We start from the raw sequence: 14876 nt of genomic DNA, 5'->3' as shown, positions 1-14876 counted from the left end.
TCTGGCCTTGCTAGCTAGGGGTGATGGGAGTTGTAGTCCAACGACACCTGGGGACCCACAGGTTGAGAAAGGCTGGCGTAGAGGGAAAGCGGCTTCTTTTACTTGCAGAAATCAGTGGGCGGCGTTTGTGCTATGGTTTGCTAACACAGCCGCAGACGGGAAGCTGCTGCTGTTGGAAGCATGGGAGCAGGAGGTGTTTAAGAAGTTGGCAGCCGGGAGGGAGGGGGGAAGGAAAGGAGGGAGGGAGGGCATGCCATCCGAAGCAAGAATGATGGGGAGCAGGTTACAATGGCATGATGGAAATGGGAGCGTAATGCTGTGCCCACAGAGCACGTAAAGAGGAAGACAAGAGACTGAACCAGCACTCGCCAGTTCACCTGAATGCAAATGGAACTCATGTGTTTGCCCTGCTGAGGGGGCACAGGGTGTGTGCAGAGTGCAAAGCAGGGCCAGAGAGAGTCCCGGGGGCCAGGTTAAGAGGCCTGGAGGGCCACATCTGGACCTCAGTCCTGAGGTTCCACACCTCTGTGTTAAGCAGAGCGTAGACCAGCACCTGGTGCCAAGTTTACCTCTCTCTCATATGTTATTTCATCCTGCCAGTTTGTGGGAGTGGAGGGTTTCATCACTGGCATCCTAGACCTGTTTCCGCAGCCAGCAGCAGGCTCGCCGCGCAGAGAGATCACCGCTGCGATTTGCTGCCTTGTCTGCTGTATCATTGACCTCTCCATGGTGACTCAGGTGAGGCCGATGTGTGGGAGAAACCCTTTCTATACGAAACGTGAGTGCTACGTAGGCTCGCCTGGGAGGGGAGGCTGGCTAGGGCAGAGTTCGTTTTCTGGGTGGGCCACCAGAAGCTCCTGGGCACAGTCCAAACTCCTGAGTAATAAGAATTACTCGGAAGGTGCAGTCAGTTAAAAATGCCTTTCCGCGCCACCAGCACCCATGGCTTTCCAAAGAGAAAAGCCATCACGCTGCATGCAAGAGATGCTCTGGCTAGGACTCCAGCCAACCTTCAGGCCACAGTGTTTCTCAAACATGGGTCTCCCATTGTTGTTAGACTACGACTCCCATCATCCCTGACCACTGGTTCTGCTAGCTAGGGATGATGGGAGTTGTAGTCCAACAGCAATGGGTGACCCATGTTTGAGAATTACTGTTCCAGGGGAGGGGAATTCCACTGACATGGGGTAACTACCGCGTTGTCACCTTCCCCATGTCCCCTCACAATCCTTAGGATCAACCTGTCGAAAGAAGTCTCCGTGAATCAGGTTCCAGCCATGAATGGTTAGGACCATTTCAGTTCCTTGGCAAGTCCCACGCTGAATGGCTGGAGCTAGAAGATGCAGAGAGGGGCCAGTGTCTCTCTCTATGTGTGACGTGTCTCTGTGTGATACACTGTCGACACAAGTCCCCGTGGCCCTGCCTCCATAGCCCCACTCCTCATCATGGCTGGCATTTCTCTTCTTGGAATAATAATAAGCAACACGGATAATGCGCGTATTCGGTAATCAGTTCTTTTCCTGTGCCATGTGACCCTAGGGCGGCATGTACGTCTTTCAGCTGTTTGACAATTATTCAGCCAGCGGGATCACCCTTCTGTGGCAGGCCTTCTGGGAGTGTGTGGTGATTGCCTGGGTCTATGGTAAGTGGCAAGGGAGACACAGGGGCAAGGAGATTTCAGGAAAAGCAAACACTTTCCCTCCCTGCACAGTCCTCTGCTTGACTCTTGCTTTGGCTCCCCCCCCCACCCAAGGCTGCCGGAGATTTGGGCGCTGTGAATGGGGCCCTTTTCAGGTGCTGGTGCGGGAGGGGACGGCCTGGCTCGAGGCCCAAAACTGATTCGCTCTTCCGCGCAGGAGCTGACCGCTTCATGGACGATGTTGCCCATATGATTGGCTACCGGCCGCTGCCCTACATGAAGTGGTGCTGGTCCCTCATCACCCCAGTGGTGTGTGTGGTGAGTTGTAAGCAGTGGGGCAGAAGGTCCAGTATACCTGAAGGAGCGTTTCCACCCCCATCGTTCTGCCGAGACATTGAGGTCCAGTGCTGAGGGCCTTCTGGCAGTTCCCTCGCTGCAAGAAGTTACAGGAAACCAGGCAGAAGGCCTTCTTGGTAGTGGCGCCCGCCCTGTGGAATGCCCTCCCACCAGATGTCAAAGAGAAATGCAACTACCAGACTTTTAGAAGACATCTGAAGGCAGCCCTGTTTAAGGAAGCTTTTAATGTTTAATAGGTTATTGTATTTTAGCGTTATGTTGGAAGCTGCCCAGGGTGGCTGGGGAAACCCAGCCAGATGGGCGGGATAATAGTAATAATAGTAATAGTAATAATAATAATAATAATAATAATAATAATAATAATAATAATAGGAGAAGGGCCCCCTTGCAAACATGGGCTAACTCAGCCTGGCTTTTCACACAATTGTTTTGACTCGTTGCCGGAATATTTGACTGCTGCGACTATATTTGAGCGGCCCCGTACTGGTGTATGCATGGTGCTGATGGTGTTTTTAGATTACCTCATTCCCAGCTGAAAGAAACTTGTCATTTGCCTACATTTAAATAGTACAGTAGATGCTAAGGAACACTGGTTGTTACGGCCTCTACCCTGCACTGTGCAAAATATCTGTCCGACTTTACTCAAATGTGATGGCGCTTCTTCTTCATGCTGGATTTGTCTAACCTGTTACAGGGCAGGACTGCAGGGTTATCCCATTCTCCGTAGTTAGAATTATACAAGGGTCATTTAGTGCACCCCCTGCAATGCAGGAATCTCAACTAAAGCATCTTTGACAGATCTCCTAGGAGATCTCCTCAGTCTTGTAGCCAGGTGTATTGATATTTGAGAAGGTGTGAATGAATGAATTTTATTATTACGGTCACAGACCAGTTCCGGCTCACTTACAATGTCAAAAAAATCATAAAACACAACAGGAATACATTGAATTGCAATTGAGTATAACAGAGACAATTCAGATATACTGGCAGTTAAAAATATATATTAAATCTTGATCACTAAAATATAACCTAAAATTGTCATTTAAAACCTTAATCATTTTGGTAGTACAGCTTGTTCCCTAAGTTTTATGGCAGTTGCACAGAATTTGGCCACCCTTAGCGTGATCTCTAGATCCTTGTCCTCTACCAGGAGTTTTAGACATTGAAGTTCGGACCCATTTGGAGATTTTTGTATAACAGGAGTGATAAATACCGAGCGTATATCCCCGTAGAAACGGCAGCGTAACAAGACCCGAGAGACAGTTTCTACCTCCATCTGGCCGCAGGGGCAGACTCATTCCACGTATGGTTTACCCTCAAATCTGCCCTGCAATAAGGCCTATGGCAGCATGTTTGTGTTTTGTTGAGCACAAGAGACCTAGGACTGGGTTTTGGCTGCCACCTTTATCCCCCCTACCCAAGGCTAAAAAAAAAAATTATCATCTCTGGTATCTCCTCCCTCCTTCATTACTAGGGCATCTTCCTGTTCCATGTGGTGAACTACCAACCACTGACTTACAACAAGACCTACATCTACCCATGGTGGGGTGAGGCTATTGGCTGGGCTCTGGCCCTTTCCTCCATGCTCTGCATCCCCTGCACGGTCGCTTACAAGCTTCTGCGAAGCAAGGGCTCCTTCCAACAGGTGAGTAATCAGTCTCTCGTCTCTGGCCAGTCCCAACCCGTTAGGATGGAGTTGCTAAGCACCTTGCTCTGCTGGCAAGCTGAGCCTGCCAAGTGTCCCATCAGGGCTTCCTGGCGATGGTGCAGTTTGCTGTAGACCCGTCTAGGTGTTGCTATGAGGCTGCAGTAGTGTCCTCACAACCACACGCCATACATTTACAGCACCGTGACAGTCATGGCTTTCCCCACAAAGAATCATGGGAACTGTAGTTTAAGGGTACCAGCAGCTGTTGATCTGTGATAAACTACAGTTCCCATGATTCTTTGTGGGGGAGTCAGGCGGTTTAGGAGTGCTTTAAGTGTACGGTGTGGGTGCTTATTCCAGCATAGTTATCTTTCCCTTGTTGCAGCTTGCAATCATTCAGTGTGACCTTAAGGTAAAGGTAAAGGGACCCCTGACCATTAGGTCCAGTCATGGCCGACTCTGGGGTTGCGGTGCTCATCTCGCTTTATTGGCCGAGGGAGCCGGTGTACAGCTTCCAGGTCATGTGGCCAGCATGACTAAGCCACTTCTGGCGAACCAGAGCAGCACACGGAAACGCTGTTTACATTCCCGCCGGAGCGGTACCTATTTATCTACTTGCACTTTGAGGTGCTTTCGAACTGCTAGGTTGGCAGGAGCAGGGACCAAGCAACGGGAGCTCACCCCGTCGCGGGGATTCGAACTGTCGACCTTCTGATCGTCAAGTCCTAGGCTCTGTGGTTTAACCCACAGCGCCACCCGCGTCCCAGACAGTGTGACCTTAGAGATGCTCTACGGAATTTGCACAGCACAGACTTGACTCCAAGCTGGATGCCTCTGTTGATGAAGGTGGCTGTGAAAGGGGCCGGCCCTCTTGTTTTACAGATGAGACATGCAAGCCTCCTCTGCACACTGTGTAGCCAGCTATCGGGCGCAGCCATGATTGCTACGATGAATTGCAGGCTGCTAGCCAGCCATGCTTCTAGACCTGGGGAGGAGAATGGCTTTTTGGAGCTGCCTAGCATCCGTATGATGTAATCTCCAGTCACCCAAATAAAAGCTCAGAAGCGGTTTCTGCGGTTGCTAAAGCAGCTGTTATATATACAGTACTTCCCTCTTTCTGGCCAAGCAGCTTGCGGTGGCGTTAAGGCTTTAAAAGCGCAGGGAAGATGCAAGCATAGATTTGGGGAGGCAGGTGCCAAATGGGCTTCTGTGCTTATTAGAGATCCTGTTCCAAGGTTCTCAAGGATCTGGGGTTTTCCATGCCTCAGCTTCAGTGCCATTCTCCACAGTGAAAGATTTGAGGGAGGCTTTTCTGCCATTGAAGCAGGAGGAACTTCCACTTCTCTCAACACTCTCACGCCACTGGCAAAGCTGTTCACACTCCCAAGCAGACTGAATCTGGGGCCCATCCCGCTGGTAGGAAGGAGGCCTCTGTAACAGGCTTTTTAATTTTGTGGCTCCCCATTTTGGAACCCCCTTCCTACAGATGCCCGCTTGGCTCACTCTCTGCCACTTTTTAGGAAAGGTGTACACACCTTCCCATTTACAGAGGCCTTTGAGTCCAACGCAGGTGGTGCTGTGGTCTAAACCACAGAGCCTAGGGCATGCCGATCAGAAGGTCAGCGGTTCGAATCACCGCAGCGGGGTGAGCTCCTGTTGTTTGGTCCCTGCTCCTGCCAACCCAGCAGTTCAAAAGCACACTAAAGTGCAAGTAGGTAAACAGGTACCGCTCTGGCGGGAAGGTAAATGGCGTTTCCATGTGTTGCTCTGGTTCACCAGAACAGGCTTAGTCATGCTGGCCACATGACCTGGAAGCTGTCTGCGGACAAACGGCAGCTCCCTCAGCCAGTAAAATGAGATGAGCGCCACAACCCCAGAGTCATCTGCAACTAGACCTAACGGTCAGGGGTACCTTTACCTATTAGTCCTGAGAAGGGCTGTGTGTTGATTGATTTGCGCGTTGAAGAGATTTCTAGGCCATCCTTCAGCCATTGAGGACAGCAAAAAGCTAAGTATAAAAAATTACATGAAAACGTTAAAAAGCACAGGACGAAATCACGACAGGTGCAATAAAACTCAGCAGAGTGGCAAAGCCAAAAACTATTGTTAAAACCAGTTTGCCCTCCATGCTGAAAATGCCTGGACAGATTGTTTTAAAAAAAAAGTCTTCACATGCCACCAGATTGATGTTGGTTGGTTGGTTGGCTTTGGTGTGCCATTCATTTGGCCTTGGTTGCTGGTTTTAATGTACGCTAGGGCAGGGCCATAGCTAGGGACTGGCGAGGTGGGCCCCCGGCAGGGGTTCGGATACGCGCACAAAATTGGCGAAAAATATGTCCATAAATATAAATATTGATTATTGTCTCATAATAAATGGTTTTCAATAGAGGGTGAATTAAATGGGTGGAGGAAGGTGGGTAGGAGGAGAGGCAAAAAGAAGAGCTAATTTGTCTGTGGCTGAGGGGGGCGCACGGGTGGCGCTGTGGGTTAAACCACAGAGCCTAGGACTTGCTGATCAGAAGGCTGGTGGTTCAAATCCCTGTGACGGGGTGAGCTCCTGTTGCTCGGTCCCTGCTCCTGCCAACCTAGCAGTTCGAAAGCACGTCAGAGCGCTAGTGGATAAATAGGTACTGCTCTGGCGGGAAGGTAAACGGCGTTTCCGTGCGCTGCTCTGGTTAGCTCCCTCGGCCAATAAAGTGAGATGAGCGCCGCAACCCGAGTCGGCCACGACTGGACCTAATGGTCAGGGGTACCTTTACCTTTACCTAGGGGGGCGCGCAATCTGGACGGTTCTGCCAGGGACGCAAGATCACCTAGCTACAGTTCTGTGCAAGGGCAACATTTTAGGCTTTTCCTTTAAAGTCCCTCCGTTGTACTGATGGCTAACGGATGTAAGGGCCCTGACTGTGCTAGTTTTTAAGCGAGGTGGAAAAAATGCTCTATGTAAATAAACAGTGAACAAACGGACGTGCTTGTGCCTTGAGTTGCTCATTGACTCTCCTGCCTCGTTTCTCCCCCAGCGCTGGCAATTGCTGACCACCCCCGTCTGGGGCCACCACCACCTGGAATACATGACACCTGAAGCGGAGACAAAACTGCTGCCACCGCCAGACAGTCTCACTGCAGCCCCCCTGGAGAAGGCCACGCTTTTTGAGACTGTGATTTGATTTTCTTGTACCCTCTTCCTCTAGCAATAACACCGGGCACCAAGGTCAGCTGTTTGGGGGTAGCGGGAAAGGTTGGCAGTATTGGAGACTCAGCCCTTCGCATAGTCAGGAGGCTCCCAGCGCCAGAAGTCAATAAAGACCCCTGATGGCTGGTGGTAGTGGCTGCCGCAAGCTTTTCTCCGCTTTGTCGGCAGCCTCGCTTGCCACCTTCCACCAGGGCCCTAGACGTGACTCTGCTGCAGTAGGGCTTGGGGGCGGGGGCTAATCCTGGCTCCCATGTGCGGTGGCCGACCGCAGATCTGTGAAGTCAATGAATGCCACAGGTCTTTGGGATGGGGCATTGCATTCTAGGTCAAATGGCATGCGGCCACTGCAGATGGGAGCTGAGCTTGGCTCTCGTTCAAAAGCACTCCTATCCCCCACCCCCTTAAAATGCATCTGGGGGGGCCATTGGGGCAGGCGGTGCATGGCGGTGTGGCTGGGCTGGTGTGGGTCCTTCAGCCAATGCCTGACTCGGCCAACTGCTGGCACCGTACCTGCCTGCTTGCAATTTGGCTGTGTACCTTAGGAGGCCATCTTCATACCACTAATGGGAAAGCTGTGAAATCAGGTTGGCTTGGTCTGACATCGGTAGGACGGAGGTGCTGCTAGCAGCAGGGGACAAGGGCTCCATGCACACACATACGCATCCCAGCACATGCAGACTTCCACATTTCCTCCACATGGCGCAAAGGCTAACCTCCTCTCCTCCAAGATCACCTCATCCAATAGTTTCAGTATTAGCACTCAAACCTCAGGCAAGGAGGGCATTCACTTCCTCGTACCAGATAGGCTGGGCCACCCCATTCCCAGCCATCCTTAGGGAACGGCTCCATCCCAGCTTTCATTACTATCCCCAGTACAGTGACCCAGTACAGTTCCACTAGGTCTCTTCCCCCAAACCCACCCAGCACTGCTAGATTCTAAACCTTCTGTGGGGTGCTTTTAATCCTCGGGGGCAAGTCCTGTTTGCCCACTCTTTCCACCCATCATATATCCCAATCCTCCGCCTGATCTTACCTGGTTAAGGTATACTAATGGCATCCTGTCTCTCAGGTTCTAATCCTTCCCTGACTCTGCAAGAGAAAGCAGAAAAAGACCGTCACATTTCCAGTACTCTGTGTGGCCTATTCTCTTTTGTACCTTATTCCCCAATCCACCTGCCACAAATCATGTCCCTTCCCACAATTTTGGTTGCACTTATGTGATCTTGATCATGTAGCAGTTGCCTTTTAATATATCCCAGGTAGCATTTCTTGCCCCTGCCATTATAAATGTACCTTATACACTCTGCTGCCTTCCCCACGCATTCCTTCCCCTGGAGAAATATGTCTGCCACCCATTTTTTGGCCTTTACCAGTAGTTTCTTGGTAGGCTGTGACTGAGGCCACTCCAGCTGGAATTGGAGGACAGAACTCCCGAAACTTTCTCTCACTGGAGAGGGAAAAGGAACCTACCCAAATTAATAGGAGAGAGGGGGACGGGAGTGCCAGGGAAATGGAGTGTGTGGGTGTTGTCTTGAACAAGCAGATCACCATCTGTCCTGCTCCCCCTTCACAAACAAACATGGAAGAAACCCTTAGGGAACAGCACATCACTCACACACAGAGAGACACACACACCTTAATAGAGTTAAAATAAAAAAATTCCTTCCAGTAGCACCTTAAAGACCAACTAAGTTAGTTCTTGGTATGAGCTTTCGTGTGCATGCACACTTCTTCAGATACCATCTTCAGATATCTGAAGAAGTGTGCATGCACACGAAAGCTCATACCAAGAACTAACTTAGTTGGTCTTTAAGGTGCTACTGGAAGGAATTTTTTTATTTTGACTATGGCAGACCAACACGGCTACCTATCTGTAACTTAACAGAGTTGGCAGCTTTATTTCTGTAGCTTTAACATCTGCCTGACAAGCATAAATTCAAAAGATGCAGCCTGGAGGTGTCACAATGGAAACCACCACGATGATAAATTCTAGAGGGGTGCTAGTCTGTTGCAGGGGAAAAAAACACAAGACAAAAACCAGCAAAGAGTCTGGTGGCACCTCAAAGTCCAGTACATTTATTAAGGCCATGAAAAAGCTCATAATCAAAATAGATTTGTTTTGTCTTAAAGCTTCGACTTTTAGGGCGTTTCCACATGACCCGGGCATTCGTCTTGATTTGTTTGCAGGGAGCTAAGAGCAAGTGTTATCCCTCCACATTTTCTATTGCATTTCCCCCGTCACTTTCCTTACTGCAAAAAGTCCGGTCTTTTGGAGAAGTGAGTTCAGTGTGCAAGACCTCCCAATCAAACGTAACCGCACAACACGCATTTGCCGGTATGTGATTGAATCCCTCCTGAAAACAGAGGCAGTCGGGAAGCGTCCATAGTTGTTCATGATGAGAAAGGCTACACCGGCTGAATTTATCCCTGCCGTACAGCTGCTGCAGCAATCGTGCTGCTGCTTCCTGCCCAGGTGTGCTCAGCCCCTTCTCCACCCCACTCCACCTCCACATTGTAGCGCCCAGCCATGCTGCTGCACCTCCCCATTGTATGTATTTGTAATATATGAGTGTTTGTGCCAAATTGGGCTGAGCCCATTTTCCTCTGCACACCAAGCTGTAATCACTACCACCACCACCCCATTGCTATCCTAATTCTCAGCTCCCTGTTTTTTTGGTTTGGTTTTTCCCCTCTCTCTCGTTTTCGCAGTCACCTACCCAATTGCGGTACAGATCCAACCCCTGACAATAAATATGGGAGAGATTCTGCCTGTGTCAATTGCATCTTTGTCAAAACTGCCTCGCCTCCGGTCAGTCCATTTGGGCAAGTGGGGCACTGCCCCCCACCAACCTCAATCTGCCACCCCTTGCCTGCCACCAGTCCAGGGGGTGGCGATGTCCGCTTCCTTCCCCTCCTCAGTTGCCATGTTGCCCTTGTACGTCTCAGCAGGGAGGATGGGGTAAAAATTAGCATTAGTCGGCTCTCCCCACCATTGGCTCTGGATCCACCTGCTCTTGGGGGTCCCTGCCTTCTGCCCCTCGAGTCCCAATGCGGCAGCAGCCACCACCACTGCTTCTGGTATGGCTGACTGACAATGGCGACAACGGGGTCCATCACTAACAGGCCAGTGATCGCTATCTAATCTTATGGCAATTGCATACATGCGAAAAAACGGGGGGTAAAGGGATTGGTGGGGTGGAGAAGCACATTAAAAATGGCAGGCCACACAGCAGGGTGATAACAAGAAACAGGTTGCCAGGTAGTACATGATTTGCATTCTGGGTCAGGTGTTGGAAAGCCAGGCAAAAGCAGGCCAGAAGAAAATTGACCAAGGTGAAAGAATTAAAAAGGAAGAAAATGATCTAAGTTGGGAAAGGAGTGAGGGATGACAGCCCAGAGTTATTGATATGAGTCAGAGTGCTGTGGTGACCTACTTAGGAAGGGAATCTCCCCACCACCACCACCACCTGCAACTTTGGATTCTGGTGGCAGAAGTCCCGTCCCTTCTGTCAAATAGAGAGAACGTCCCTCTGGACATATTTTTTTTTAAAAAATTATGATGATTCATGCTCATGATGGCACCAGAGCAGTTATACGCAATCCTGCTTCTGGTACTATTTGTTTATGCAAAGATTTTGGGGGTAGACATAGGATCATAGAATCGCCATGTTGGGAGGGACCTTGAGGGTCATCTAGTCCAACCCCCTGCAGTGGAGGGGAATCTTTCACCCAACATGGGACTTGCACCCACAAACCTGAGATTAAGGGTCTCACGCTCAGCACCTCTTGTTTTGTTTCCTATCAAGGCATGTCGTGCAACTTCTGGTTGAAACCCTGTAACTTTTCACACCACAAATGCTCTAGGTGGGGTTAGGTTGGGTTTGCTTGGGGTTTTTTGGTCCCACATCTGTTGCTCTATAGTGCAAAAGTCCCTCTCTGGATGGCAATGATTGAATCACACTGAGGGAAGCATTGCAAAACAGCTGATGAAGCAGAATGATATGTTGGTGGTCCAGTATAATTCGGTCACTAGTACAACTATTATCACGTCAATGGCATTTTTGCGGAATTCACACACACACACACACACATCAAATAATAGCAGGCAATGCTATGCAGTGCGTAGCCTTCAAAACATTGCTCTCACAGAGCACGAGCACAAGGTGGCAGCAGAAACGCTGCATTCAAGCCTGTAAAATATTATTACAATCCCTTCCTTGCCAGGCAAATGCATTGCTAGCTGAATTCTCCCAGCGGCGTATCTTGGCACATTGTATTGCCATGAATAGGAGAAGCAGCTGTAGCATCTTCTGCTCTTCTCTTCCTCAATCCCCTCTCTCTGTCTCGCTGAGCACCACAACCATCTTTATGAAAGGATGGCAACCCTGGAAGCCGTCTTACACTGTGTCAGCCCATTGGTCCATCTAGTTCAGTATTGCATACACTGACTGGCAGCAGCACTCCAGGGTTTCAGACAGGGGTTCCTCCCAGGCCTCCCTGGAGATGAACTTGGGACCTTCTGCATACAAAGCAGGTGCTCTGCCACTGAGCTACAGCTCATAGGAAGCCGCCTACCACTGGTCCATCTGGCTTAGTATTGTCTACACTGGCTGGCAGCAGCTCTCCAGGGTTTCAAATGGGGACATTCCCAATTTTCAACATTTTCAGTATCCTGTGATGCAGTCTCTCCCCAAGCCTAGACTACAATGACTCGATGCCTACAAAGAATTGTAGAGTTGGAAGGGACCTTGAGGGACATCTAGTCCAATGCAGGAATCAGCTGTGAGCAAACCTCTTTCCTGATTGGCTGAACCAGGTTCCCCGAGTCAGATTAACTACACACCACCACTGGGAAATTGTCCAACCCACTGCTCATTTTGAGATTATTTTATTTATTTTTTAAAATCATTTTTATTATTAAGGGTTGTGTCTAGTTAAGTCACGCTCAGACTAACCCACTGAAATGAATGGAGATGACTAATTAGGTACAACCCTGAGCCATGAACACTACCTAGAAATTGATGTCAAACAAAAACAAGAGAGGTGTTAAGTTATTCTTCAGAATGCTGTGCACAATGTACTCATCTTGTTTACTAAATTTATATCCCACCGTCTTCTCCAAGCAGCTCAAGGTGGTGCTCATGGTTGTGTGGCGAGTTGCCGCCCCCCCCCAGTGGAAATAAAGACACATGACACAATTATTAAGGTTAATGGGCTAAATAAGGCCACAACTTTATTGGTTACAGGTGATGAGCGGTATTGGCTTAGGCATTGGTCCTAACCGACTATATCCAGCTTCAGCCCGTCCGCTTGAAGTCCAGGAAGGGCTAACCACCAGTAGGGGGAGTCCTGCTGATGCACATCAACTAGGAACTCCCCCGGGGTCACCGCTCAGGGCATGCCTTAGGCCCTCACTGTTATGTACTGAAGTTCTCACCCTGGGCCAGCAGGGGGATACTGTAGATAGTTTTCACTCAGGTCTACATATGCAAATAAGGGATTGAAAGTGACGTTCAGTGATTGGATAGTTACAGAAAGTGGTTACTGATGCGTTGTAGTGGAGCTCTGTATAAGCAGGCTGGCTAACCCTTCAGTTCAGTTCTGTTCTGGCCCGTGAATAAACAAGAGCTGTTTGAAGAATCGCTGTGTCGTCTGATATGTTCACCCCCAACTTAACACTCACCTCCATAGGCTTCGGACAGGGCCACGCCCCCCCCCCGAATCCTTTATCGGACTACTCTTCAATATGCAGGGCAGGTGATGGCGCTTCCTCCCCCTTCCATCTACAAAACAATACCAATACCAATGCCTAACTGCCAATACCAAGAAAGTTGTAACAATTTGCTACGAGGTAGGCGAAAACCAAGTGGCTGGTGCCAATTTGCCAAGTGGAAAAATTCCTACCAGGCCCCTCAATGGCGACCAACCAAGGTCCATAGCAAGGTCAAGGAACGAAAACCTTAAAGGGCGGGAGGGTGGGAAACAGGAACAGCTGGTAGGCGGGAAAAGAGGGAGATCCCCGGAGGCGTCTGTGTTAAATAGGGCAGGCCACGCCCCCAGAGCCAACCAATTGCCTGGCCAGGGGGTGACGAGGCCGGGGATTCCCCCAATCACGCAGGGGGGGGGGTGACGCCCGCAATCCCACCTCCTCTGCAGGGCAGAAGTAGCTTTCTCACCTCTTCCTCATTTAATCCCCCCAACAACCCTGTGAGGTAGTCTAGGCTGAGCGGCAGTGACTGGCTCCATCCAGTGAGCCTCACTGCCGAGTAGGGATTTGAACCCCTCGTCTCCCCAGGTCCTTGTCCAACGTTCTAGCCACTAAACTACACCAGCTCTCCACATCGTGAAAGAGTCTCAAGATCTGCATGAATATTTCTTTTCCTTTCCTTCCTCACCCTGAGTTTGCCGGGGGTGTATGTGTGTGCTCACCTCTGCAAAGTTCATGCCAGCAATGCACAGCTGGGCCATTACTCTTAAAGAGGCTATCCATAATAGTCCAGTCTTTTTCCCCGCAGCCGGACAAAGGGTTGAAAAAGGAGCCCTCCTTTTATAAAGTCATGCCGTACAGCGCCAAAATGACCCATGCCTCAGCAGAGCTCTTGCTCCATTAATAACCATAATGTCCTACCAAGAGAGCTGCAGCCGGCAACATCTCCATCTGCTGAGAAGTTCAACTGAGCAGGCAAAGCACATTAGGGCACCTTACTTGCTGCCGTCTTCAGCTTCACACAGGTCCAACAAGGCTTGACAGTGATGCATTACTTAGATCTGGGAGAGATCTAAGTAATGACCCTTTCATAAGCATAGTAGTGAACAGGAGCGCAAATGCAGCTCTGTTAACCTCTGTGCATATCCCTCTCCGTATCTTTATTTTTGTTAATGAGTACTCCTTAAAAGGGACGTGGGTGGCGCTGTGGGTTAAACCACAGAGCCTAGGACTTGCCAATCAGAAGGTCGGCGGTTCGAATCCCCACGACGGGGTGAGCTCTCATTGCTTGGTCCCTGCTCCTGCCAACCTAGCAGTTCGAAAGCACGTCAAAGTGCAAGTGGATAAATAGGTACCGCTCCAGCAGGAAGGTAAACGGCGTTTCCGTGCGCTGCTCTGGTTCGCCAGAAGCAGCTTAGTCGTGCTGGCCACATGACCTGGAAGCTATACGCCAGCTCCCTCGGCCAATAAAGCGAAATGAGTGCCGCAACCCCAGAGTCGGCCACGACTGGACCTAATGGTCAGGGGTCCCTTTACCTTTACAGTGGTGCCTCGCAAGACGAAATTAATCCGTTCCGCGAGTCTCTTCGTCTTGCGGTTTTTTCGTCTTGCGAAGCATGGCTATTAACGGCTTAGCGGCTATTAACGGCTTAGCGGCTTTAAGAAAAAGGAAACGAACTCGCAAGACGTTTCATCTTGCGAAGCAAGCCCATAGGGAAATTTGTCTTGCGGAACGACTCAAAAAACGGAAAACTCTTTCGTCTTGCACGTTTTTCGTCTTGCGAGGCATTCGTCTTGCGAGGTACCACTGTACTCCTTAAAAATGCAAATAGGAGCCAAGGGTGCTTCTGAGCAGCTGCAAGACCATTTGGGGGCATGGGAGTTTAGCTATTTTACTCCTTGCTATGCTCAACCATGAGGGAGATGGGTGGCGCTGTGGTCTATACCACTGAGCCTAGGGCTTGCCAATTGGAAGGCCGGCGGTTCGAATCCCTGTGACGGGGTGAGCTCCCGTTGCTCAGTCCCAGCTCCTGCCAACCTAGCAGTTCAAAAGCATACCAGTGCAAGTAGATAAATAGTTACCACTCCGGTAGGCTCCCGGCCTCTAGAGTGAGATGAGCGCTAGAGTCTGTCAAGACTGGCCCGTACGGGCAGGGGTACCTTTACCTTTACCTTATTCTGTGAACCGCCCTGAGACCCCTAGGTATAGGGCAATACAGTGGTACCTCGGGTTACAGACGCTTCAGGTTACAGACTCCGCTAACCCAGAAATAGTACCTCAGGTTAAGAACTTTACCTCAGGATGAGAAGAGAAATCGCACGGCAGCAGCGG

At 50.1% G+C, this 14876-nt stretch overlaps 1 protein-coding gene across 3 annotated transcripts in view; it reads left to right on the top strand.

The window, feature by feature from the left end:
• Positions 1-9603, top strand: part of LOC310701353 (sodium- and chloride-dependent creatine transporter 1-like) — a 32822-nt gene extending 23219 nt beyond the window's left edge. For all 3 annotated transcript variants that reach the window (XM_083492117.1, XM_083492118.1, XM_083492116.1), the window contains exons 10-15: positions 601-738; positions 1540-1642; positions 1857-1957; positions 3471-3641; positions 6665-8481; positions 8723-9603. In XM_083492117.1, the coding sequence (XP_083348243.1) occupies positions 601-738; positions 1540-1642; positions 1857-1957; positions 3471-3641; positions 6665-6811 (660 nt within the window). In that variant the 3' untranslated portion in view covers positions 6812-8481; positions 8723-9603. The remainder of the gene's footprint in view (positions 1-600; positions 739-1539; positions 1643-1856; positions 1958-3470; positions 3642-6664; positions 8482-8722) is intronic.
• The last annotated feature ends 5273 nt before the right edge of the window (positions 9604-14876 follow it).

Source organism: Podarcis liolepis, assembly GCF_965112155.1.
Source record: "Podarcis liolepis genome assembly, chromosome: 2".
In the NCBI taxonomy this organism is placed as follows: Eukaryota; Metazoa; Chordata; class Lepidosauria; order Squamata; family Lacertidae; genus Podarcis; species Podarcis liolepis.
The sequence above is the reverse complement of the archived record's forward strand: the minus strand, read 5'-3'. Positions and strand labels throughout refer to the sequence as shown.